At 51.4% G+C, this 25,869-nt stretch overlaps 4 protein-coding genes across 9 annotated transcripts; 2 read left to right on the top strand and 2 right to left on the bottom strand.

The window, feature by feature from the left end:
* Positions 1-3,866: 3,866 nt before the first annotated feature.
* Positions 3,867-7,467, top strand: Ctsw (cathepsin W). Its single transcript, XM_021192691.1, has 10 exons — positions 3,867-3,965; positions 4,552-4,636; positions 5,364-5,477; positions 5,778-5,932; positions 6,031-6,127; positions 6,206-6,286; positions 6,372-6,497; positions 6,648-6,712; positions 6,787-6,987; positions 7,063-7,467. Exons 1-10 carry the CDS (start codon positions 3,885-3,887, stop codon positions 7,171-7,173), a joined length of 1,116 nt encoding a protein of 371 aa, XP_021048350.1. The 5' UTR covers positions 3,867-3,884; the 3' UTR covers positions 7,174-7,467.
* Fibp (FGF1 intracellular binding protein) lies at positions 7,458-11,793 on the bottom strand. 2 transcript variants are annotated; one of them, XM_021192694.2, is made up of 10 exons: positions 11,628-11,793; positions 11,248-11,446; positions 10,897-11,023; positions 9,766-9,866; positions 9,148-9,302; positions 8,758-8,866; positions 8,620-8,683; positions 8,255-8,341; positions 8,061-8,158; positions 7,458-7,585 (listed from the first exon to the last, which is right to left on the bottom strand). In XM_021192694.2, the coding sequence occupies exons 1-10, from the start codon at positions 11,710-11,712 to the stop codon at positions 7,516-7,518; spliced, it is 1,095 nt and encodes a 364-aa protein (XP_021048353.1). In that variant the 5' UTR covers positions 11,713-11,793; the 3' UTR covers positions 7,458-7,515. The 2 variants fall into 2 exon arrangements, with proteins under 2 accessions (XP_021048353.1, XP_021048355.1); XM_021192696.2 differs by having other exon boundaries at positions 9,169-9,302.
* Positions 11,794-14,921: 3,128 nt separating this feature from the next.
* Ccdc85b (coiled-coil domain containing 85B) lies at positions 14,922-15,937 on the top strand. 2 transcript variants are annotated; one of them, XM_021209746.2, is made up of 2 exons: positions 14,922-15,136; positions 15,292-15,582. In XM_021209746.2, exons 1-2 carry the CDS (start codon positions 15,079-15,081, stop codon positions 15,489-15,491), a joined length of 258 nt encoding a protein of 85 aa, XP_021065405.1. In that variant the 5' UTR covers positions 14,922-15,078; the 3' UTR covers positions 15,492-15,582. The 2 variants fall into 2 exon arrangements, with proteins under 2 accessions (XP_021065405.1, XP_021065396.1); XM_021209737.2 differs by having other exon boundaries at positions 14,922-15,937.
* A 584-nt stretch (positions 15,938-16,521) lies between these two features.
* On the bottom strand, positions 16,522-25,166 carry Fosl1 (FOS like 1, AP-1 transcription factor subunit). 4 transcript variants are annotated; one of them, XM_021211365.1, is made up of 4 exons: positions 24,660-25,166; positions 22,103-22,300; positions 17,956-18,063; positions 16,522-17,575 (listed from the first exon to the last, which is right to left on the bottom strand). In XM_021211365.1, the coding sequence occupies exons 1-4, from the start codon at positions 24,762-24,764 to the stop codon at positions 17,159-17,161; spliced, it is 828 nt and encodes a 275-aa protein (XP_021067024.1). In that variant the 5' UTR covers positions 24,765-25,166; the 3' UTR covers positions 16,522-17,158. The 4 variants fall into 4 exon arrangements, with proteins under 4 accessions (XP_021067024.1, XP_021067031.1, XP_021067040.1 ...); XM_021211372.1 differs by having other exon boundaries at positions 17,159-17,575; positions 22,103-22,297; positions 24,660-24,764; XM_021211381.1 differs by lacking the exon at positions 17,956-18,063 and having other exon boundaries at positions 17,159-17,575; positions 22,103-22,297; positions 24,660-24,764.
* Positions 25,167-25,869: the final 703 nt, after the last annotated feature.

Genomic DNA, 25,869 nt, shown 5'->3' with positions numbered 1-25,869 from the left:
AGTGTAAATGTGTTAATGTGTGTGAGTGTGTGAATGTGTATGTGAGTATGTTATGGGTATATGTGAATGTATGAGTGTAAATGTATGTGAGTGTAGAGTGTGTATGTGTGTGTGTTGGAATTCTGAGGTAGATCAAAGTCCACAGAGAGAAGTGTGAAGAAGAGATGAAGTCTCGAGCAAATGTGTACTGTTGATATTAACACAGCCATGTCAAGGACCCCAGCCCTCAGACCTGTGGGATAGCAGGGTCTTCTCTAGGTCAGGCTCAGGCCAGGCCTTCCGTGAGGACAGATGCTGACAGTATGTGTATTTTGAAAGCCCAGATGACTGTAGCCTGAAACCGCTCCCCTGCAGAGATCCCCTAAGGAGATTAGCTAACTCTCCTCCTTCAGCTCATATAATGAATCAGCTGAGTTTCCGGGCTGGGGCTGCTGCTGTCTCCCACAGAAAACACGGGCCACCCGATCCCCAGGTTTTCTTTATGCCTGCCTGTTGTTTCTTCAGTCCCCATTGCCAATCAGGCCAATCTCAAAGCTAATAGGGGGACAAAAGAAAAGAGAGAGAGAGAGAGAGAGAGAGAGAGAGAGAGAGAGAGAGAGAGAGAGAGAAACATAAGAAACAAATGATGCCTGACCTAGTGGTACATGGCTTTCCACCTGGAAGGAGGTGGATCTCTGAGTTGAGACCAGCTTAGTCTCCATAGGGAATTCCAGGACAGGCTACATTGAGAGACCCTGCCTCAAATATACATATAATCCATCTCAAATATACGTATAATCCTTTCGGGTTTTGTTTGTTTTGGGGGGGACTTTTGTTTTGTTTTGGTCTTGATGTTTCAGACAGTCTTTACATAGCCCTGGCTGTCCTGTGTACTCACTATGTAGATCACACTGTTCTCCAACTTAGAGAGCCATTGGTCTCTGCTTCCTGAGTGATGAGACTAAAGGTGTGCACCGCCAGACTGGCTTACAATACATATTTTCTTAAAAGGTAAATTGCAACTGGGCAGTGGTGGCATACATCTTTTATCTCAGCTTGATTGAGAAGCAGAGGCAGGTGGATCTCTGTGAGTTTGAGGCCAGCCTGGTTTACATAGTGAATTCCAGGGCAGCCAGAGCTACACAGTGAGACCCTGTCTTGAAAACAAAAAGACAAAAAACAAAACAAACAGTAAACAAACAAAAGAACCAAAAGGGTAAGTCGCATAGTAAGTGACTTACATCTCAGTTAATCTGTTGTTGTTGTTGTTGTTGTAGTTGTTGTTGTTTTTGAAACAGGGTCTCATAGAGCACAGGCTGGTCTGGAACTTTTTCTGAAAACCCAGCTAGTCTTGAACTCCTAGGGAGGCTCTTGTCTCAGTCTCCCAGGTGCTAGAATTACAGGCATGAGCCACCATAACCACCTAATTAATCTGTTAATAATGTTAAGTAAAACTCCTGATTATCAAGCTCTAACCACCCCGGGCACTGGCAAGGACACACACTACAATCCTCTTGTCAAGCCAGAGATGGACAAGATGCCATTGCTACCCCACGTCATAGATGAGAAGGGCTGAGATATTTGTCCCATGTGCCACCAACATAACAAGAGCACTGTTAGAACTCAGATCCCACTGATTAAAGGCTGAACTTTGTCCCCATGGAGAACAAGAAGGAACTACGACATGAACACCTGGACAGGCTCTTCAAGTCCCATGCCACTCAGAGCTGCTGCTGTCACTTAGATCAAGGCACCAAGACCCAGACAGAACTCAAAACACAGCGGATGACTCAAACTTGAGCAGGAACCTCCAATTTTGTACCACTAAGCCCAAGTCATCCTTCCCCTGCCTTCCTGCCTTCCCAACGGCCCCCTCTGCCCTCTACCAACCCAGTGACTTTGCCTAACCTCTCAGGATTGGCATCATGCCCCTGGAAAGCTTCTTGTTTGGTTGTTTCCCAGTCTCTCAGCCCCTTTTGCCTGTGAAATAGATAGCAATGGTATCCCACTTCTGGCTTGACAAGAAGATTATAGTGTTCTCTTTCCTCAAAGACAGTGAGGTTCCTGGACTCACAGCCCGGCCCTGACTGGTCCGTCGATGGGCAGGAGCTACAGGATAAGGGAGTGACCAGTGATCAACAGGGGAGGGCCATGCATTCATTTAAGTGTTTGCTGAGTGGCCACTGCTGATCAGGATGTGCCAGGCACCAAGGACACAGTGCTGTCCCCAACACATGAGAACCTCTCCTTGCAGTGTTTGATGGATGGAAGAAACAAGGAGAAAAACTCCCGATCCCTTTAGCCTTCCACAAGAGAAAGCTCGAATGACATGTCACCTATATTCGACCCACACAGCACAAGACTGACTTAGGGTACATATTTGGGCTCCAGGGTCATTGGGCTAGGCACCTATGGACAGTCAGTCTGTCTACTTTGTTTAGGTCCCTTAGCTTACTGTCCAGGGAGAGATATGGGTGGAGTTTAAAGGAACATAGCAGTTCTAAGACAGCCCTAATGAAGATTCGAGGTAGAGAGCACGTAAGTGGATGGCTCCAGGATTACACCCCTCCTCCTTTGCCCAGAGCACGAACCCTGGAAAGCCAAGTCTTCCCACAGCTGCCTGGTCTTGGCAGCTGGTTCCCAGCCTGAAGGTCAGTGTGGCAGGGTGAGAGCTTCTTCAGCCAAGGACCCACTCAGAGTGGAGATGTCTTTAACCGCTGTCAGGCACGGCCCATCTCCAGGTCATACAGGCGTTGGGCTTGTTTTTTCTAGGATAATTTCTCTGATCTTTTTCCTCATTCATAGACCATCTTGAAGAAAAGAAATGGGACAGAAGCTGACTATAGGTTTTCAGTCACTCAAAACGTCCTGGTGTCTCTAATGGAAGTATTAAGGTCTAAGCAGGAGTATCAGGAATCTACTCTTCCCCAACTACCTAAGGAGTTTAAGACCAGCCTGGGCTACATGAGACCCAGTTCCTTCTACCACAAAAGAAGCCCCAAAGTGCCTGGTCTAGTAACATCTGCCTCTAATCCCAGAACTCAGGCAGAGGCAAGCAAAGATTTGTGGGTAATAGCATGGTCTCCAGAGCTGGAGCGTTAGACCAGCCAGGGTGACTTAGTGAGACCCTGCCTCAACATCAAACGAACAAAACAACTCAGATTAATACTCACAGAGCCTGCCCCACATTTCCAAAGGGTCTAGACACAGATGGATCAGACATTCCTGAGGTTGGGAGGGAGATGAATGGACAACGGTATGTCCGGGGCTCAAGAGGCCATGAACATTTATACTCGAGGTTGGGCTCTCAAGCAGGGAAGGCCTCTTTAATGTGGCTCTTAAGTTGTTTCACAAGCAGAGCAAGAGAGAGTCTCTAACAATTCCCTACCGACGCTCATCACTGTCTGGACACCAGGCACTGGTGGCGTGTCCTTGCTGGGTTTTCCATCCCGCTGTTGATGCTGGTATCATCACTGTCCACTGAGATTTGGCTTCCCGTCTCCTTGGGGATAGCTTTGTCTTTACGTCCCAGGATAGCCTGGAGCCCAGTAGCCAGAGCTGCTTTTGAAAATAAGTGGAGCCAGGTGTGGTGGCGCACACCTGTAATCCCTGCACTCGGGAGGCAGAGGCAGGCAGGTTTCTGAGTTCGAGGCCAGCCTGGTCTACAGAGTGAGTTCCAGGACAGCCAGGGCTACACAGAGAAATCCTGTCTCGAAAAACAAAACAAAACAAAACAAAAAAAACAGAAAAGAAAAGAAGTGGGTGGGGGTTAGCCAGGCAGGCAGGCAGGTGGAGGGTCTCCCTTCCTCCCTAAGCCTGGTTTCCCCTTGTGGTTTCTCCAGCTCCGCCCTTTCCAATTAGTCTACACAGCTTCCTGCCCCTAGCCTAGCACTTGTGGCTGCACCATGACACTGACTGCACACCTCTCCTACTTTCTGGCCCTGTTGTTAGCAGGTCAAGGCTTCAGTGACTCCCTCGTCACCCAGGTAAATGTTCCTAACCTGCTTTCCATGCCCCCTCCATGTCTGGGGTCTTTTCTTTATGAACTGGCATTTTTCTTCTTCCTTTTTAATTTTCTTAAGATGGGGTCCCGAAGGGCTTGGTAGCAGAAGGATCTCTGTGAGTTCGAGACCAGCCTGGTCTATGGAGTGAGTTTGAGGACAGGGCTATGAAGAGAGACCTTAAAAATATAATAATAATAATAATAAAAGGCCAAGGTCTTGCTTTGTAGCTCAGGTTAGCTTTTACCTGTGTAGCCCAGAATGCTTCACTGCTTGGAACTCTCAGTTGTCCTCCTGCCTCAGCCTCTTGAATGCTGGAATGAGCATTCAACTAGAGGGGCGAGCTGTCCTGTCTAGTTTTATCATTCCTATTTCTCAGAGAGAGCAGTTGGCCGCTGTGTGGATGCTCACATTTAGAACAGAGAAGAACACAGGATGACCCCTTAGCCTCTGTGGCTGCTCACATTTAGAACAGAGAAGAACACAGGATGACCCCTTAGCCCTGCCTCTGTACCTTAGAGGTAAGGTTGAGTTCCTAATAATTCTTTCCCCACTTTTGGCTCCTTGCCAGGATGCAGGTCCCCGACCACTGGAGCTGAAGGAAGTCTTCAAGCTATTCCAGATCCAGTTCAACCGGAGTTACTCGAACCCAGAAGGTACCATGGGCGCAGATGTTTCCAGTCGACTTCCTCTGTCCACTTAAGAGATGCACTTATGCTTTCAGATGGGGGGTAGACCTGGGCCAGGCCACTGAGTGGGAACTATAGGATCCATAGTGCCCTCCTTACCCTCCCCGATGCATGATGGGAATGGAATGATCCTCGGGGTCTATAGCCACTTAACCGAGTCTCCAGGCAGGGCGTGGAGGACTGTCATATTGTCACATATTCAATCAGCAGATCTGTCCGTCTCCAAGGTGGCAACCCCAGTCCCAAGCTACCACGAAGGGCAGGCTCGCTCTCTCCCCCCTTCTCTTTTCTTCTCTCTCTCTCCTCTCTCTCTCCCTCCCCCCTTTCTGTGTCTGTGCGAGCTAAACCCCATCCCTTCACCCCACCCACCCATCCTCCAAACCTGTGGTCAGACGTGTGAAGAGGAGACAGAGGTGGTGGGTGCGGCCCACAGGTACAGGAAACTGGCCTCCAGCCACTTTAACTTTCCTTTCTGAGTTACTGCCTCTAAAGGCCTTGCTCGGCTTCCCCCTAGGGTGGGCCTGTTAGTGTCTCTGGGGAAAATTCTAATCTCATGTGGGCTGGATAATCACTTTCTTGCAGTAGAGTTGTAGTGTCAGAAAGTGCAAGCACTCACCTGAGTGGGTGTGGGTGGCCCAACCAGTAGCCACTTCCTGCCCTGAGACTGGCCTACACCAACTCTTTTTTGGTCTAGACTACACTCGCCGTCTGAGCATATTTGCCCACAATCTGGCTCAGGCTCAAAGGCTACAGCAAGAAGACTTGGGTACAGCTGAGTTTGGAGAGACTCCATTCAGTGATCTCACAGGTACCAGAGTCCGAGGGTGACTGGCGAATGGACAGGGTAAATCTCCCCTTTCAAGGCCAGCCTGGCTGACTTCCCTGAATCCCAGAGCGTAAGACATGACTTCTGTGGCCTGTGGCCAGCTTGGCTCTCAGGCCAGAGACTGCACCAGCACAAGCTGGATCGCTCTAGGCCTCAGTGTCCCACACGATGCCTTCAAAGTTATCATAGGGATGGGAAGAGCCAAGATAGTGACAGCTAGAAAGAGAATATGGAGGAGAAGGGTGTGGAACCCGTGACTTCTCTGGCCTTGTCTGTCCCCAGAGGAGGAGTTCGGCCAGTTATATGGGCACAAGAGGGCACCAGAAAGGATCCCCAACATGGCCAAAAAGGTAGAGTCTAACATGTCGGGGGAATCTGTGCCCCGCACCTGTGACTGGCGTAAAGCAAAGAACATCATCTCATCGATCAAGAACCAGGTATCTGTCCCCACCCAGTTTGGCTCAATCTACCCCAAGGAGTGGGGAGATGAGGCCAAGGCCTCGACATCTTACCCTGTCCCGCCCTATCCACTCAGGAAAGCTGCAATTGCTGCTGGGCCATAGCAGTTGCCGACAACATCCAGGCTCTGTGGCGCATCAAATATCATCAGCTTGTGGATGTCTCTGTGCAGGGTATGACAGGGAGTGGACATGTGACAGGGATAGTGGCCTAGGGGACCTGCTCACCTATGCTGTCCCTTTCTGCCCTAGAGCTGCTGGACTGTGACCGCTGTGGAAATGGTTGCAATGGTGGCTTCGTGTGGGACGCATATCTAACTGTCCTGAACAACAGTTGAGTACCAGGCCTTGTGGGAGGTCAGTAGGGATGGTGAGTGCTCGCTATCCAAGGCTCCTTCCTGATTTTGCTTGTCTTCAGGTGGCCTGGCCAGTGAAAAGGATTACCCATTCCAGGGGGACAGAAAGCCTCACAGATGCCTAGCCAAGAAGTACAAGAAGGTGGCCTGGATCCAGGATTTCACCATGTTGTCCAATAATGAGCAGGGTATGACCAGGGTAGACATGGAGGGTGGGGGCAGACAGCCTGACTATGGGAGACCCAACTAAACCCCATTCTCCTGTGAGAAGAGCCGCAATGGCAGGGGAGGCCTGGCTTGATGGCACCCTCAAGGCTCCAGTCATTATCTATTTCCAGCAATTGCCCGCTACCTGGCCATCCACGGACCTATTACCGTGACCATCAACATGAAGCTACTCCAGGTAGGTGGACAGGGAAGAGTGAGGGCATTCGGAGAGGTGCCCTGGACTCAGCTCTTCTGTCCCCACCCTGGCAGCATTATCAGAAGGGTGTCATCAAGGCTACACACAGCTCCTGTGACCCTTGGCACGTGAACCACTCTGTCTTGCTGGTGGGTTTCGGCAAGGAGAAAGAGGGCATACAGACAGGGACAGTCTTGTCCCATTCTCGAAAACGTCGCCGCTCCTCCCCCTACTGGATCCTGAAGAACTCCTGGGGAGCTCAGTGGGGCGAGAAGGTGAGCGAGTGAAATGGAAAGGGGGCAGGCTATACCGTGTTTGCCTTCTGACCCCAACACCCCCTAACTTCCTAGGGTTACTTCAGGCTATATCGGGGAAACAACACCTGTGGAATCACCAAGTACCCTTTCACAGCTCAAGTGAGCGCACCAGTTAAGAAGGCACCGATCTCTTGTCCACCCTGAGGCCAGCAGCCACTCTTCCGCTTCTCCCACATGGCCACTGCCCCTTGTCAGCCCCGCCCACACTCTGTATGGCTTCATAAACTGAGATGTGCTCTGTGGCTCCTGAGTGGATTCAGCTGGGGTGTGGAGAGGGGAGGGGAGGGTGGGAAGACCTTGTCTGTGTCATGGTCCGGTCCCTGAGATGCTAGTATACACATCCTACATGTGATAACACAGCACTTGAGCACACATGTGTGCACTGTGGAAATCCCCATGAGCCCTTCAACCTGGAACGAGGACCAGTCTCCAAACTTATGACAACTTTATTCTCAGGGTATGTCAGAGGGAGAAAGGAAAAGGGCTTTAATCATGGTAGAGGCGCAGAAGGCAGCCACGGAGGGTGCCCATGTATCGGTCCCAGAGGGCCTGGTGCCTGCAATGAAGATGATAACAGTGACAGCTGATGTCCACTCACGCCTGCCACGCCACTAAGTGCTTTCTACACTTTAACACATCAAGAACTCTTCCCCACCTCACCCCCCCTTTTTTTGGATAGTTTGTTTTTGAGACAGTCTCACAGTGTGGCCTGGAAACAGCGTCAATCCTCCTGCCCCAGCTTCCGATGTGCTGGGTTACAAACTTGAGCCATTCCACCCGGCTTCCTTCTCCCTGCTCTCCACCCAGTGCTGAGGGCACATCTGAGGACTATTTAGTTTCCATAAATCTTATGAGTCTTCTGGCTTCAGCCTCAGTTCACATTTAAGAAGGCTAAAGCACAGAAGGGGTAAGTAACTCGCCCAAGGTCACAACAAGGAGAGGCGGAGCTTCCACCCACAGGGTAGTTCAACAGAGAACCCCGAGTCTCCTGGAGGGCAAGGAAGTTAGCCAGCAGGCCTGGCACCTCTCACCGGAAGCCATCCAGGGAGTGGACAGATGCTGAATACTGGTTGAGGAAGAGCCGCACGTCACTCAGTGGCCAGTGGTCAGAGCGGCAGGGTTCCACAAACTGCAGGCCCAGGGGAATAAGAAGTAGAGTAGGGAACCAGTACTGCTTAGACACAGGACAGGCTGGGGACCAGGGGGTGGCGACGGGACTGCTCACCTTCTCCACGAGGTCCACAAATATGTCTCTAACATCCTTATTGTGGGTCAGCTTGGCAGCCACATTCACCAGCCCCCGGGACAGATTCTGTGGGGCAAGGATCTCAGGAGTTCTGTCTTCTGCTCCAGAAGTGGAGGCTGCGCACTGAGGCTGAGGGAGGGCCAGGCCCCTCCCCAAATTCATCCACCTCCCTCAGTCAATCAAGTCCCTTTTGTTAGGAGCTTGGGATCCCCTCACAGGCAGACAGGGAGAGCAGCAGTGCCACCTGCTGGCCACCTTCAAGAATGAGCAGAGCTGCCGGGCAGGGGTAGAGCACAGAGGGCTCCTGACACTTTAGGGGGAAGGGTCTGCACAGGGCCACAGACCTTGAAGTTGGTTTCCATCTCAGAGAAGACACCCAGCTTTCCCCGGAGCGCAGTGCACACCAGGCTGTAGGAAGATACAGTCATGCCTATAGCCATCCCAGAGCATTTTACACCCGGGCTCATGGACCCCGCAGTCACCTCTTGTGCAAGTCTAGGAGGTCCTTGTCAGCTACTAGAGCCTTGAGCTCCTTCAAGTCTTGGAGAAACTCCTTATCTAAGTCCACATCCATGTCGTCCACCTGAGAGTCTGCAAAGGCCATGAAAGAAGTTGTGGGTGCATGAGAGACCATCTTAGGAGGTGCTGAACCCTCTTCACCACTACCTCACTGGAATCTCAGAGGTGGAAAGTGGAATGTCATGTCCCAGGCCACACAGTGGTGAGCCCTTGGCCTGCAGGCAGGTGTGTGTGGAGCCAGGGGACTATCTGTAGAGGTGGCCTGGGGCTGAGGGCACTGTGGAAGCTATATATACACCAGGACAAACTGATAGCAGGGATTCAGTCCCCAAGGGGGTAGGGAGTCCAGGCACCTGGGTCAGTGGGGGCCTCACCGACGGCTCCAAGGGTCCAGTTCTGGATCATAAGCTCCGCACAGAAGGCAAAGTCGCCAAAGCTCAGGTACTGCAGCTTTTTCTTTCCTGTTTCAAAGCGGTTGTTGGCAAAAAAGACGATGGCTGCGTAATCCCTGCAGACAGGGACAGAGGCTCTCTTAGGACCAGAAGTCCCTTTTCCTGCTTCATACAGCAGTGTCTGATTAGTAAGCTTACATAGGAACCATTCTTGAAGAAACTATTGTTTTAAATCCCTCTTAGCAGGTAGCTCCCACCTGCAGTCTTGACTCAGCATAACTCACCAAGGGACCAACCACAGACCATTTCCTTACCAACCTCCCACCTCTGCAAGGAGAAGTTCCAGCCAGTCCTCCTAAAGAGTACAGCAGAAGGCCGTACTGCATCACTGAGCGCTTCTTCAATGCTTTACAAATGCCTTACGCTCAGCAATTTGATGCAGTTTACAGATCACTAATAGAATAATCATTCCTCCAGAAGAGTGGGGGGGGCGGGGAGGAAAGGGTTAGGAAAGGGAAGGTGTACCAGGCTAAGGGCCCATGGAAACCTCATGTAGGAAGGGAGGTGGCTGCCCCTCACCTGGCTAATCTGTCAGAGAGAAGGAAGTGCTGCTGAATGTTATCCACCAGGGAGCCCCGCATTTCTTCCACCACCTTGAAGACGCGTTTAAAGTTGTCAAACTGTCCGGCAATTAAAGGACACTGGTCAGGAGACTTTCATGAATGAGCTGCTGTGGGGCCTCTCCCTCCCGATCACCTATCTGCTGGGCAGGTACTAATTTAGCACTAACACTTCAACAAATGACTAGGGTTTTGTTGTTTATTTTGAGATAGGGTTTCTCTGTGTAGCCTTGGCTGTCCTGGAACTCACTCTGTAGACCAGGCTGGCCTCAAACTCAGAAATCTGCCTGCCTCTGCCTCCTGAGTGCTGGGATTAAAGGCGTGCGCCACCACACCCAGCATGACTAGGTATTAATAACTACCATCATTCGACAAATGTTTGCCAGTCTTTGGCATTTTCCTTGAAAAAGAATGCTTACTTATTCCTGTCCTTAAGTTCAATTTAGCATCACGATCTCTGGCTCTTCAAGAGCCTGAATTAGAACAGATTCTCCTGAGCAACTTGAAATGAGCCAAACAGCACACACATACACACAAGAACTCATGAGAGACACAAAGGAAAGGCATCCAAGGCCTATAAAGGCTGTAGCAAGAGCATCATACCCATACCCATAGCCATCTGAGCCCAGTTTACACCCTGGTACTTCTCCCTTAAAAACAAGGCTTATGAATGCTACCAAAATGGCTCATGGATAAGGTAGTATCTAGCTCCCTTGTAGATTTCAAGGGGTTGATGGGGCCAAGAACAGCATCTTCTAGGCAGGAGTACCATGAACAAAAACAAAGTTGGGGCTCAAGAAATGTAAGTCCAGAGAGGTCTTCAGGGACCCACCCTGAGTCTGAAGGTCAAGAACAGTGGGAACCAATAAAAATCTATAAGCAAAGGAAAGCCACGGTCAGACTGAGCCTATAAAAGGTCAGTCTGGCCAGATGGGAGGTGAAGGGAGGAGAGGGTGTATCGCCTCTGGCTGACTGGTATATGTATGAAGAAGCTGGTTCCACAATTACGGGCTAGAGGTGGGGCTGGACTGGTAAGGAGGAGGATCCAGGGGTGGGTTAGATGGGTAGTGGTGTTCTGTGTGGAACCCACCTGCCTCCGGCAGCTCTTGAGAGTAATTCCTGTTTTGGTGCTGATGTCATCCAGGTCCTTCTTGGTACCCTTGGACAGCTTCTTGCCCAAGACCTCCCGAACAAAGGCCTCGTCAAAGGTGTAGTACCTTGTGGCGGCACAGGACATTATTGGTGATGCGTTAGGGAAGGAGAAAAGAGTTTGGAGTTCATTTCTCTTGCTCTCAATTTTCTAATTTCCTGCGTACGTCCTATCCCCACCCCACCCCNCCCCCTGTATATCCCAATACCCGCCCCCCAGCCTCAGGTTCAGCCTGCAAAATGGGTATAAGTCAGATTGACTGACATCCCCGCCACCTCCCCTGGTGAGCACCTCTCGATGAGGAGTGCCTGTCGGGAGGGGGGAATCTGGAAGATTAGCTGGTGCAGTAGTTTAGGCGGTGCGTGCAGCAGACGCTCAAGCATGTGAAAGGTGCGGTAGTGGTCCATGGTGTCGCTCTGCAGCACTCCTGTGGTGGCTCCTGTCTGCTCCAAGATGCCGGCGCGTACTCGCCGAGCCACTGCATCGTTCACTGAGGATTGGGCGCTACCATAAGACCCCAGAGGCCCTCCAGGGGTTCCACCTCCACCTCAAACCCTTACACTTCCCCGACTCCCCGCAGTCCGTCCGCTCCCCTGAACCAAGCCTAAGTCCTAGCCACGCCCCCTCCCGGCACCCCAAACAACAGCTTCCCGGGAGGGCGCTACACAGACCCGAGTAACCATCCAGCCAGAGGCGATACACGTCTTCATCTATAAGGGTCGTGTTCCCCACGAAAATGTCTAGTTCGCTGGTCATCACGATGCGCGAGCCAGGTTCGCCCGAAGCTGGAGCTTGCACGGCCCCGGGCCGGGCTAGTAGCCGCAGAGCGACTTCCGGGAGTTCGGAGAATTTGCTCCCGGCACCCGGAGCTGATGAAGGACCACTTCCGGGACGGAGCTAGTGAGACGCCGCTCTGGTCTCTACTCAGCTCTGTGAACGGTTTTTCGAAGACCTCGGGATAGGCTTCTCCCAGGCTAACATGTCTTGCAGATTCTCCCATTAACCCCTCCTGTCTCTCCCATCTTCTCGGTTCTCTCAGAGCCTCCCAGTTTTGACCTGTATCCTAAATTAGGATCTTTCGAGGCTCTCTGCTAGATTGCTAGGTGTATGTGGCTCTACTTCCATAGTCACATCAGACAGACAGATGAGCATATTTCTTGTTCCCGGCATGTATTTTATTTTTATTATTTTGAATTATGTGTTTGTGGGGAGAGGGTGTGTTCGTGTGAGTGCAAATGTTCTTTGAGACCAGAGGTATCCGGTCCCCTGGAGTTAAATTTACAGGCAAATATGAGTTGCACATATGGTTGTGGGGAACAGAACTCTATTCCCCTACAAGAGCAGTTCCTTGCTCGAAACCACTTAGCTTTCTCTCCAGCCCCATTTTTTCACCACATATTACACCCACACACAAGCGAGTGACTTCTCTGAAAGTCTTTCAGAGCTCTGCCTGGAAGTAGGCATCTGCAGGGGCACCAATCTACTGAGGTGTTCCACTGCCTTCTTCGTCTTTTCATAAGGCAGTAAAAGATTTACACATGAGCCACCAAGCCTGAGTTCGATCTCCTGCATCCATATTGTGTAAGGAAAGAACCAGCTCCAGTTTTTGTTTTGTTTGTTGAGACAAGGTCTTACTTTGTAGTCCAGGCTAGTCTAAATTGGCAGCAGTCTTTGAACTTCAATCTCCCAAGCATTGAGATTACAGGATAGGAACCACCAATATACCCAGCCCTTATCACCTGACCTCTACATATGTATGCACTGTTGTATAATGCATAAATATAGCTTGCTGTTTATAATTACTAATAAAATTAACCCTGTATCACCTTTAATCCCAGCACTTGGGAGGTGGGCAGATAACTGAATTTGAGGTTAGCCTGGTCTACAGAGTGAGTTTCAGGACAGCCAGGGCTACATAGTGAAACCCTGTCTCGAAAAACCAAAAAACAAACAAACAAAAAATTAGTTCTACAAAAGCCAGTTTATCTCAGTGCACTAAAGGGGAGCTACCTAGAAGACAGGAGGAGGAGGAGGAGGTCCTGGGTGTCATGGTTACAAGGCCAGGTCTCCCACTCCACCTCTGGTCCCTAGGCAGAGCACATTCTAGGGTTTCTAGAGAGATTCCACTCAGCTCCAGTCTGTTTTCCTGTACTCTTATCTCAGTGGCAGCCCCAGGATCCATCCTGTTCTAGAAACTTGGACGGTCTCCCAAGTTTCTCTCTCCAGGCATTCAGAGCTGTTGATGTGCCTGCTGAGTGCCTCTCTCTGCGTCTTGCTCCCCGCCCCACTGACTCAGTGCCAGCCTAGTTCTGCACAGCTCCTTGTTCACTGACACAGTGTATTAATCTACAGTGCATTCTGCCACCACAATCCACCCCACAGCACATTTGTTGATTCCTTGGGGGGGGGTGGAGTTGGGGACAAAGTCTCCCACAGCTCAATTCTTGAATTTGTTGTGTGGAGGGTGACCTTGAATTCCTGAAGCTCCTGCTTCTCCTTCCCAAGTGCTAGGATTACTGGCAAATACCAGCACAACTGGCTCCCGAAAAGTCTTTTTAAAATGTGTATTTTCTTGGCTGTGGTGGTTCATGCTTGTAATTCCCACAGAGGCCAGAGAGTCTCTGAATTGGAGGCCGATCCGGTCTACTTCCAGGCTCTCCAGGATTATGTGCCCTGTCTCAAACAAAACATTTTGAAATGTTATTTCCCTCTTTAGAATTCTTCCTAGCCTTTGCAAGCCTCTAGTCCAGAACTGCAGGTCCTTAAGAACTCATCTATCCGCCATTGAAACCTACTTCCCTTTTTTGTGTGGTTTGTTTGTTGAGACAAGGTCTTATTTTGTAGTCTAGGCTAGTGTAAACTAGCAGCAGTCTTCCAACTTCAACCTCTCAAGCATTGGGGTTACAGGATAGGAGCCACCAATATACCCTGCTCTTCAAAGCTTCCTCACCTTTCCACTTCCCATATACTCACGCTCACCAAAATCTCAGAACTAGCCTCGCTCAGTCCTGAAGGAGCTAGACTCTCCATGGCAGCAGTGACCTTCCCCACGCTTCTCGCTTCGATCACATACTCTTTCTCTCTTGGATTTTGTTTTGATGACAGGGTCTCTCTATAGTCCTATCTGCCCTGGAACTCTCTGCTGGCATCTTATGCATCTTTCCTCAGATATTTCCTCTTTGGGAAATATTTTGGGGATCTCAGAGACTACTTCTGCATCACATCCTTTTTTTTTTTTTAATGGTCCAAGAATAAACCAGGGCCTTCCACATGCTAGGTAAGTGCGTTGCCATTGAGCCATATGCTCAACACGAGCTTCTCTGCCTGCCTTCTCTCTCTCTCTCTCTCTCTCTCTCTCTCTCTCTCTCTCTCTCTCTCTCTCTCTCTCAGGGTTTCTCTATATAGCCTTGGCTGCTTCTGTCAGATTTTGACCTTTTTGCTAAGTACAGGATTATTGTTAAGTTTATTTATACACGGACCTTTCACACAACAAAGGTTTATTAAACAAATCCTTTGGATGGCCCATCCTGCGGGGAGGAAACGGTCCCTGGGAGGGAGGGTTGGTTGGGAATGAGCCAGGACCTTTGACTATAGATTCAGAGTAGCTGGGAAGGGAGTAATGCTTCAGAGTTCCGGGAAGGGAAGAGCCTGGTAAGCCATCTGTTTAGCTTCTGTTGAGGAGTGGGAAGGAGTCAAAGGCAGACACCTGAATACCATTTCTCAAAAAGTGCTCGAGGGGATTTGGAACGTGGAGTCATGTAATGCCTTCATGTCCCGCTGAGATGACCATACAAGGAAAGGAGAGGGAAGGTCTCTACAGTTTGAGGGTCGTGACATCCAGGTCCGGAGTGGGCGAGAAAAGAGAGCTACAGGCTTAGGCTCCGCCCCTTCCCGGGAGGCTTTCTGGATTGGCTGTTTTGGGGCAACGTCACGAGGCCCCGCCCCAGCGCGCGCCCTGCCTCGTGCCCATCCCAGGGTAGCTGCTGCAGCCTACGCTGCCTCTTCCACTGCCTACGGTCCTCGGAGCCAGAGCCCGGGCCGGAGCCTGAGAGGCAACCGGCCCGAGGAGGGGCTCCAGAGCCTCGGCCGTGGGCGGGCGATGCTGCAGCTGCCCGATCAACTATGGAGGCCGAAGCAGGCGGCCTGGAGGAGCTGACGGACGAGGAGATGGCGGCGCTGGGTAAGGAGGAGCTGGTGCGGCGCCTGCGGCGGGAGGAGGCGGCGCGCCTGGCAGCGCTGGTGCAGCGCGGCCGTCTGATGCAGGAGGTGAATCGGCAGCTGCAGGGTCACCTGGGCGAGATCCGTGAGCTCAAACAGCTCAACCGGCGCCTGCAGGCGGAGAACCGGGAGCTGCGGGACCTCTGCTGCTTCCTGGACTCGGAGCGCCAACGAGGACGGCGTGCGGCGCGCCAGTGGCAGCTCTTTGGAACCCAAGCATCCCGGGCGGTGCGCGAGGACCTGGGTGGCTGTTGGCAGAAGCTAGCGGAGCTGGAAGGCCGCCAGGAGGAGCTGCTGCGGGAAAATCTGGCCCTTAAGGAGCTTTGCTTAGCACTGGGCGAAGAGTGGGGCCCCCGAGGTGGCCCCGGCGGCGCAGTGGGCTCAGGTGCTGGGCCCACACCCGAGCTCGCCCTGCCACCGTGCGGGCCCCGCGACCTAGGCGATGGAAGTTCCAGCACTGGCAGTGTGGGCAGCCCGGATCAGTTGCCCCTAGCCTGCTCCCCTGATGACTGAGGGCGCCGCATTTTTCACGCCAATGCCTGCCTGGATTGCTCCCTGAGCGCGGGGAATGCTGTGGACCTCCAGACCTGGTCGTAGCTTCGGCTGAGCACCAGGGCGCTGGCATGGACTGGAAAAGCCCTGGCACTGAGGAGGGCTCCTCGCTCTTGCTGGCAGGGCAGCAGGGGAAATGGAGGCTGAAGTGGAGGGACTTGCAGGGTGGTTGGGTGGGGACTAATAAACTGGGAAGGAAGCAGAGCCCGAAGCCTGGCCAGCTTGTGTCTGGAACTCGCCGGGGTTGGGAAGAGGGCGTAAACCCAGAGATGCAGTGCAGTTCTCATCCGGAGGGACTGCAGAGCTAGGGCTGACTCCCTATTTCCTGGGATTAGGGTGGGATTTGAGACAGTGGTAGACCACTAACTCCGGCGATCGGCGCCAAGACAGGCCGAAATCCGGCCGCTGAAGTGGCTCAGCTCCCTTCCAAGCTCCTTCCTGTCCAAAACAATGGGACAGGAAGCAGGTGTTGGGGGCCTAAAGCCCACTGAACCGCCTGCATGGATGGTGGAAGGATATATCGCCAGCCTTCCCTGCCCCCAGCCCTTAAGACAGGAGCAGTGTGGGTTCCCATGGGGAAACTGATTGATAATCTTCTTTGCTTGCACTCCAGAGCATTCTCGGTCTCTCAGTATAGGAGACAAGGCAGAGCAGAGGGTCACTCCATTCTTCAGGTGAGAATATGGAAGTCCAAAAACATGGTAGTTTCTTCAAGGTCACTGCTGAGACTGGAACCTGGAACTCCTGTTCCAAACGGTCTCCTTTAGCCTCTGGATCCTACATGACAACCCAGACTAGAGCTTCAAGCCTTTTATTCCATTTTGGAAGGTTTGTATAAAAATAGTCTCTTTAGGAAAATAAATAGCAGCTGCCCTTGTGGTGAAGGCTCGGATACCCTGAAGCTAAGAGCTTCTCAGAGCTAGGGAGTGCAGCTCCGCTCCTCACAGAAGCCTCTGGCGCCTCCTGCGTTGTGCCATTCAGGGGGAGCCTGCAGGATATTCCAGTGCTGCTGCCTGTTGGTGCTGTGTGAGTTAGTGTTCTAGGCTAGTCAAAGGGCACCTTCTGTCTAGGTGTAGAGTAGGCTGGATAACATGAAGAAAGTGACGTGGTGTGGGAGAGTGGTCTGCAAGGGGTTAGGGCGTCAAAGGACCCCTGGGGATCTACAAAGTCAGGGCTGCCAGGCTTTCTCTGGCAGAGAGGACATATTTTCTTCTAATTTTGTGCAAATTATGATAGGCCAGCTCTAGAAAAACAGTGAGCAGCTTTGGGGACCCCCCAAGCTGGCTCTACATCAAAGCATAATGTGTTTGTTCTAATCGGAAGAGATAAAAGATCTGCTGGTTTGGGGCATGGGTATGGTCCAGGCCTGCTGGATCAATGGGAGAAAGGAGATGACTAGGGGTAGCACCAGCAGGGGGTGTGGCAGGGTGCCTCACAAAGCCAGGAGTGTGGGAGAACCCAGGGGGTCCGAGGAGGGGTCACCACTGCTACTGCTACTCTTTCGATGAGCAGAGGAACAAGGTTCTGGTGTGCTAGGATAGGTGAAAACCAGACTCGGAGTAAAAGGAGTCAGAGAGGGTGTGGTCATGAGCGTGGGGGTATGCAGTGCTTCCGGTTCAAGTACGGGTCCTGGAGAAAGGGAGATACAGGGCACTGGGCGGCCGGGGGCTGGTGGGCTACCGGCACCGCTGGTGCTGCTGGAACCACCTGTGTCCTTCTTGTCTCCTTCTGGGATTTTGCAGATGGGTCGATGGGCTTCCAGCACCAGCTCAAGGCGTTCCTTCTGCTTCTGCAGCTCTTCAATCTCTCGCTGCAGCCCCGATTTCTCATCCTCCAACTTGTCGGTCTCCTTTACAGGATTAGCAGAAAGTTAGGAAAATCAAGGCTAAAGATCTCCAAGCCTCAGGCTGGAGTAGAGATTGTGCCTGTAATCCCCAACAAGTCTGGACTGCAACTCCCATGAGCCTCTGGGAGAAAACGGGCACGACTCCCATCAGACCGGGGCATCGTAGGAGAATTGCCTACCAACTTCGGCTCTGCCTGGAAGCCCAAGAGAAACAATATTTAAGCCATTTTCCCTTCTCCTTTTTCCAGGACTTCCCCACAGGCAGGGAGGATGGCAAAGTGCTGAGGAGTAATTTATTGGGTCTTTTGTGTTCTTGGGAGCCGAGACCCATCTTGGCTCTGTGGATCCGGGCCCGGGGACCCTCGGTACCAGATGGTGCTCACCGCTTGCAGGAAGTCTGTCAATTCCTTTCTTCGGTTTCTGCACTTAGCAGCTGCTAGCTTGTTCCGCTCGCGTCTCACCCTGCGGCGCTCTTCCTCCTCTGGGCTGATCTAGGTTGGGAGAGAAGGGAGACAATGAGGCTGACTCTTGAACCACCAGCTGCCCTGAGCTGGCCACCCAGCTTTCCTTCAGTCTATAGTCTAGGGTGCCACCACCCCACACTCCACAGTTGCTTCTCTGTACTGGACGCTCCTCCCCTCATCGGTGACATTTCCAGCTCACACACACCTAGCTTTACTGCTGGTTTCTTTCCTGCTTTTCCTCTCTGTCAACTTTGACCTCCCTCCCTCCTGCATCTTAGGACTGGACTAAGATGTTGGGACCCCAGGAAGCCTTTTCATTTCTCAGGCAGAAGTGGCCTTCCCTCCTGAGTATATGAGACATTATCTCTTTTCACAGGACACTCAACCTTCTCATCTGTGGAAGATGGGATTTCTTCCCCCAGGAGCTGGGAGTCGTAGGAGGTGCTTTTGAGTACCAAAAGTTACTGGGACTCGATTGATCTCGTATGCCAGCAAAGCACTTGGTAGACCTTTTCCTTTGCTTAGAGCTAGGGATCAAACCCACGGCCTGGCGCATGCTAGCTCTGCAGATGCTCTACCACTGAGCCACACCCCTTCAATAGCCCATATGTAGATTCCTTTTTTCTGCTCTTTGTAGTTTTGTTTCTTTGTATTTTAGACAGAATCTCTTGAGTAGCCCTGCCTGGCCTTGAACTTGATTTACAGACCAGGCTGGCCTGGAACTCACAGAGATGCACCCGCCTCTGCCTCCCGGTTGAAGATGTGACCCACCTTATCTGGTAAGAGGCAACGTCTCATGTGTCCCAGGCTGGCCTTCAGCTCAGTGTATAGGCAAGGCCGGCCTGACCCCTGATTCTCTGGTCTCCAGAGGTCTAGGGCTGCAGACTGTGTCGGCATCCCTTCGCTTCCCTGCGTAGATTCTTTTTGTCGCTGTTGTTTTGTTTTTTAAAGACAGGGTTTCTCTTCATAGTTCTGGCTATCATGGAACTCTGTAGGCTGGCCTCGAACTTCACCTGCCTCTGCCTCCCAAGTACTGCGATTAAAGGCATGCGCCACACTATGCCTGGCTAGAGTCATATGTTCATATATATATATAGTCCTGTGTGTGTGTGTGTGTGTGTGTGTGTGTGTGTGTTAGACTTTGTAGCAAGAGCCTTTACCCACGGAGCCATCACATCAGCACCCCCTATATAGATTGTTTTTTGAGAAGGTTTCTCTGTGTAGCCCTGGCTGTCCTGGAACTTGGTTTGTAGATCAGATCAGGCTGGCCTTAAACAGAGATCTGCTGTCTGAACCACCAACACCACCTGGCTTTTTAAATTTTATTTATTTATTTATTTATTTAATGTACATGAGACACTGTTGCTTTCTTCAGACACACCAGAAGAGGGCATTTGATCCCATTATAGATGGTAGTAAGCCACCATATGGTTTCTGGGAATTGAACTCAGGACCTCTGGAAGAGCATTCAGTGCTTTTAACCGCTGAACCATCTCTCCAGCCCTCCCTCCCACCCATTTTTTTGTTTTTTCTTGGTTTTTTGAGACAGGGTTTCTTTGTGCAGTCCTGGCTGTCCTGGAACTCTGTAGACCAGGCTGGCCTCAAACTCAGAAATCTGCCTGCCTCTGCTTCCCAAGTGCTGGGATTAAAGGCGTGTGCCACCACTACCCGGCCCCATTTTTTTTTTTTTTTTAAAGATTAAAAAAAATGAAGACTGGGGCTAGAGAGATGTTTTAGCAGTTAAGAGCACTGGCTACAGCCAGGCGTGATGGCGCACGGCTTTAATCCCAGCACTTGGGAGGCAGGCATGTAGATTTCTGAGTTCAAGGCCAGCCTGGTCTACAAAGTGAGTTCCAGGACAGCCAGGGCTACACAGAGAAACCCTGTCTCGAAAAACAAAACAACAACAACAACAAAAAAGAGCACTGGCTGCTCTTTCAGAGATCCTGAGTTCAAATCCCAGCCACACACGGTGGCTCACAACCATCTATAATAGGATCTGATGCCCTCTCCTGGCATGAAGGTGTACATGAAAGCACTCCTTCATAAATAAAATTTACCCCAAAAATATGGCTTATAGGGATGGCACACACCATTGGTCCCAGCACTTGGGAGGCAGAGGCAGATGCCTCTGTGAGTTTATAGTCAGCCTGGTCTACAGAGTGAGTTCCAGGACAGCCAGGGCTACACAGAGAAACCGTGTCTCAAAAGAAAAAAGAAGAACAAAATTACGTCTATGAGTGTGTTGCCTGTGTGTATGTATGAGCACCTTGTGCGTTCAGTGCTGGTGGAGGCCAGAACATCAGAAGCTTTGGGGAACCTTTGTGGACAGTGAGCTGCCGTATGGGTGCTGAGGATGGGACCTGGATCCTCTAAAGAGCAGCCCGGGCTGCTGCTGAGTCTCCCATCCAGATCTCTGCACACTCACATGTGAGGAATTGAAGCTCAGGAAGGATGAGTCATTTGTTCAAGTTCCAGAGCACGGGTTTATATTCACTCAGATCACACGGAGGGGAAGCCACCTACCCACAGCTCACAGCTCCAACTCACTAGTACCAATGATCAAAAGGTGTCCCTACTCAGGACAGGGCTAAAGGAAGGAATCACCCTGGGCTTGCCTCTTGCTCACACCCCAACTGATCACAGAGGTAAGCTGCTTTGCTGGGAAGCCTGTTGCTGGCTCTTCGGGCCAATCTCACATATCTCATCTCCCAGGGTCTTGCCATCCATCCGTCTCTGAGCCATCATGGCAAGGATCTGTGTGTGCATTCACTTGGGAATATGTGCATACACTGGGGGTTGAGTCCAGGGCTTCCGGCTTGAAGCAGGTTCTTTACCACAGAGGCAGCCCCCCAGCCAGGCTTATGACTTACATCATATTTTTTCCTACTTAATACTTAAGTCAGGTTTTCTTTGATTGTTGTTTGGTTATTGGTGACAGGGTTTATGTATCCCAGGCTGACCTTAAACGCTCCGTGTTTCTGAGAGTAGACTTGAATGGCTCCTCCTGTCTTGATTTTCCAAGCTCTGGGATTACAGGCATGCCCAGCACAGACAGCTTTTAAATATGGAGACCTCCCTGCACTAGACACATAGTACTTCAGGGAGAGGAGAAGACGTGCCATGGCCTAACCAATCCTTCGTCCCTGTCGGGTATCTAGTATACACCTATAACCCTAGCACTTGGGAAGGCGGAAGGCTCTCAAGACCCCACCTCAAAAAAAACCAACCAAAATGTTTATTTATTTTAGAAAGGCAAAAGCCCTCAGCTCACTCTGCAGCCTTCTGTGGGCTCCCACTGAGGCAGTGGCTCATTAAGCTCTGACTTTGGGAGTTGAGTAGACCCCAGGCCAGGACAGTCCTGTCTCATTACTCATGTTTGTATGAATTTGGACAAGTGAGTACCTCTCTATGCTTCACTTCCCCTGCTGGAAGATGGAAAAATTGAAATACATTTCCCATTCACCCCCCCCCCACTTTTTTTTTTTTCCGAGACTTTTTCCCCCTTTCTTGAGACAGGGCTTCTCTGTAGCCTTGACTGTCCTGGAACTCACTCTGTAAATCAGGCTGGCCTTGAATTCAGAGATCTGCCTGCCTCTGCCTCCTCAGTGCTGGGACTTAAGGTGTGTGCCCCCACTGCCCACTCGCTTTTTGTGATAATTAAATAACTAGGCTGAGATTCAGTGACTGCTGAAAAGAACACTCATGCCTGTTCTTCCTTCGCCCCAAGGTACATAGCCAACATCAACCTGCCCTCCACCCTGTGCACGGCAGGCAGCAGAGACATGCTCACTAACACTCTGTCCCCTCCACCTCAGTACTTGTGCCTTCAACCCTCCTCCCAAGAAGATTCTTTTCAGCTTTCCATACACAAATCCTATCCTTGGTTTAGGTTAACATGCAGTCTTCTCCAGGAAGCTTTCCTTGACTCAAAGGTGACCTTTTACCTCCTTCTTGGTCTCCCAGGAACTTCTATGCGGAATAGAAATTCCCTCGTAGCAAGATCCTGTCCCTGTCTAGTAGGACCCCTACGGGCTATGGAAAGTGCAACATCTCTGTTCCTTACCTGCTCGCAGGGCCTGCGACGCACCCCTGGAGGTGGCCCTAGGGCTCGTATGACTCCTGGCCGGGGCTGAGGGGGACTGTACTGGGGATAGGCCAGAGGTCGGGGATAGCCAGTGGGTCCCAGGAAATGAGGCTGCACCATCCAGTGCAGTTCCTGGCTACCGCTCACGGCGTCGATGCTTGGCACAAGGTGGAACTTCTGAGAAATAAGAAGGGAAATAAATGATAAGGTCTGTGTGGATTGAGGGGCTTCCAGGGAACAGAGGCTGGACTTCTGTCTCCCTTCACCTCAGTGTAGATACCGGTTCCAGGAGACCACAAGGTACACAATTTGGCAACCAGAAACTTACTTGTTCAGGAGCTGTGTGACTTTGAGCAGGTCACAAAATGTCTTTCTACATCTGTCTGTTTCCCCACCAGAGATTGTTTTTTTTTTTGTTGTTGTTGTTGTTTTGTTTTTTTTTAAATCATGTATGGACTTTGTAACACTGTTCCAACTATTTAACAAATAGTGACTCACACAGCTGCCATAATCCTGTTTTCAGACAGGAGAGCAGTTGCCCATAGACCCACAGCTAGTAAGTAGAAACTAAGATTTGAGACACAAGTCCAGATGGACATACTTTCAGCTTCTAGTTCCCAAGGCAATTCTGAGAATCAGGAAGAGAATTTGTTGTTTGGGGGCCAGGGTGGTGGTGGTAGTGGTGGGCAGGATCTCACATAGCTCAGGCTAGACCTGAACTCTTGATTCTTCTGCCTCTACCTCCCAGGCACCAAGACTATAGACCCGTAGCACCAGAGCTTGGGAGTCTCGTTTCAAGCATCAGCTTGGAGCTTGGCCATTGATGGGCTTTGAGACGGGGGCATATTATTTAGCCTCAGTTTCCCTGTTATTAATGTCATTCAACATTTCCTTGCTGCTGAGAAGCCGGCTCTCATAGCTCAGAAATCAGAGTTTAATCGGCTTTTTAAGATTTTGGGTTTTTTTTTTTTTATTTTTTAAGTTTTGAGACAGGATCTCTATTATGTAGCTCTAGCTAACCTGGAAGTCACTTTGTAGACCAAATTGGCTTCAAACTCCTAGAGATCTGCCTGCCTCTGCCTCCTGAATGCTGGGATTAAATGCATGCCTAGCTGTCGACTTAAAAACTTGAAAGTTCAAAATAGATGGGGTTTTCGAGTCCATGAAAAAAAGGTAAAGAGGGCTGGTGAGATGGCTCAGCGGGTAAGAGCACCGACTGCTCTTCCAAAGGTCCCGAGTTCAAATCCCAGCAACCATATGGTGGCTCACAACCATCCATAACAAGATCTGATGCCCTCTTCTGGAGTGTCTGAAGTCAGCTACAGTGTAATTACATATAATAAATAAATAAATCTAAAAAAAAAGAAAAAGAAAAAGAAAAAAAGGTAAAGAGAGTAAAAGCCTCCTACAAGGGGTTTGACAACCTTTTGTTCTTTTTCTTCCAGAAATCTGAGGCATGTGTTGGGATTGAGTGTCAGTGGGGGTGGGGGTGGAGGCTGAGCGTTCTGGGAAAGAAAACTGGGTTCAAGCTCTGTGAGCTAAGGGTGTGGGGCCCCTTCAGTCCAGGTAGCACTTCATATGCTTAGGCAAGTCTGGACAGCTACGTCCCAGCCCAATATTGGGAGACCCAGCAGCTCAGTGACCCCCGTTCTGGGCTAGAAGCACTGCCAGGGGCATCTCTTGCTCCCAGGTCTTCGGTCCTAGGGGCCGTTTGGGGCCAGGAAGGGAGGGGCACCCAGGGTGAGTCAGCCTCAGTGACTCGGCCCGCTGTGACTCGGCGAAACGGACGCAGCTCCTTCCCTCCCCTGGCGACACGTGCTCGCCGCCCCTCGACAGGAAATGGGCACCTGCAACCTCTCAAGTGCCCCTATCCAGCAGTTGGAGCCGTCGAGTGCGATAACGTGGAGCGCGAGAGTGGCTGGACAGATGACCCCGCGCATGTCCCAACACTTCGTGGTCTCCAGGAACCCCTCGGAACCACTGCCTGGGGCCCATGGGCTCTATACCGCACACAAAGAGATGAGGACTTGACCGGATAAAGGGACACGGACAACTAGAGCAATACACGGACAGCCACGGACAGGCTGGAATTCGCTGTCCCGGCTGGGTTCTAATGGACCCTGTCTCTATGTGCCCAGACTCCAGGTCCCAGTTATTAACTGGAGATGGAAAACTCCTCTGATCCTGTCCAGGCTGGGATGGGGCAGGTATTTAGAGGGACAGCGTATTAGGGGCAGATAGGAGGAAATGTAAGACCGTAACGGAGACAGAGGGGCAGAAAGACAGTCAGCTAGGTAGATACATGCGAGCGAGAAGGGGAATTTGCAGATATTCGCGCTTCCCGCTGCGCGCGTCCCCTTGGCCACTGGGTACATAGGTTCCTCGACCACACAGAACGTGCAGGATCCTCGGTCGCGACCACCAGAGTCAGATGCTCCTCGGGGCCCCAGTCCAAATCCCGGAGCAAATTAGACTAACCCCAGCATCCCTGATGCTGTCCAAACTCAGGTCCCCCGGAGGATTCGGCCCGCCTCACCTGCTGCTGGGCGGTCTGTGCCTGCGCTTGCGGGGGCTGCGCGGGGCGACCGTACGCGCTGCCAGCCCCGGAGCTCGGTCCCGGTTCCCCGTAGTCTCGGTACATGCCCTGGGCTGGATGTTCCGTAGGGTCCGCGTCGGTGGCTGCGGTTCTGACTCACTCGCGCCTCGCGGAGTCTGGTCTTTTTTATGAATGAAAAGTCTTGGGCTGAACCACTTGCACCACGAGGGGTAGGGGCGTGTCTCAGCGGCGCCTTTCACCTCGCAGGGGACCCACCTCTCCAGATGAACCTCCGTGGACCGGTCCGCTCGGAACTTCACGACCCCCTGCTCTGGTAGCAAGCCGCCTCTACTGAGAGAAAGCGACCGACTTGGCGTCCTCTAGCATCCCCGACGGCCACGCCCCCTCTGACGCAGCTGCCCATACATGGTGCAATTTCCTTGCCGCGCCCAGGTGCACCGAGGATTCCCCCTGACGCACCTTGCCGAAGTTGGGGCTTGCAGCTGCGCCCCGCCCCGTTCAGGCTAGTCAAGGTTCCCAACACCATAGAACAGGGAGAAACGATCCTGTAGGCGCCTGGCCTCGCGCCAAGACTTAGAAAGAAGAACGGGAGAGGGTCTGAAAGCTGTGAAGTGAATTACAAATATGGGTTATTATCACCATCATTATTTACCTGGCGAGAATCATTCCAAATGTCACCCAATTCTGCCGTCTTGACTTAAGACCGCTCCTCTGGCCGGGCGGTGGTGGCGCACGCCTTTAATCCCAGCACTTGGGAGGCAGAGGCAGGTGGATTTCTGAGTTCGAGGCCAGCCTGGTCTACAAAGTGAGTTCCAGGACAGCCAGGGCTACACAGAGAAACCCTGTCTCGAAAAACCAAAAAAAAAAAAAAAAAAAAAAAAAGACCGCTCCTCTGAGTGGGGTGGGAAGTTTGTTTAGTTGAGTTTGTTTGTTTACTTGAGACTAAAAGGTTATTGACAAACCAGGGTTACAGAATGTTATATTTGAATACTACCTGAAGTGACATTTAGTGTACCCACAGATAGAACGCGCTACATGTTTGAGACCGTCTCTGGAGCTATCACAAGCTTTAATCCAGGCCTCTACAGGCAGAGAGAGCCTACAGAAGGACATAGGTGTCCTGAGACACAATCAATAAGGCTTCTTGACTGGAAGTCTGACTGGAGGCACTCCTCCAGTACTATGTGTG

Source organism: Mus pahari, chromosome 1, assembly GCF_900095145.1.
Source record: "Mus pahari chromosome 1, PAHARI_EIJ_v1.1, whole genome shotgun sequence".
In the NCBI taxonomy this organism is placed as follows: Eukaryota; Metazoa; Chordata; class Mammalia; order Rodentia; family Muridae; genus Mus; species Mus pahari.
This window is presented reverse-complemented; position numbering and strand designations above follow the sequence as displayed.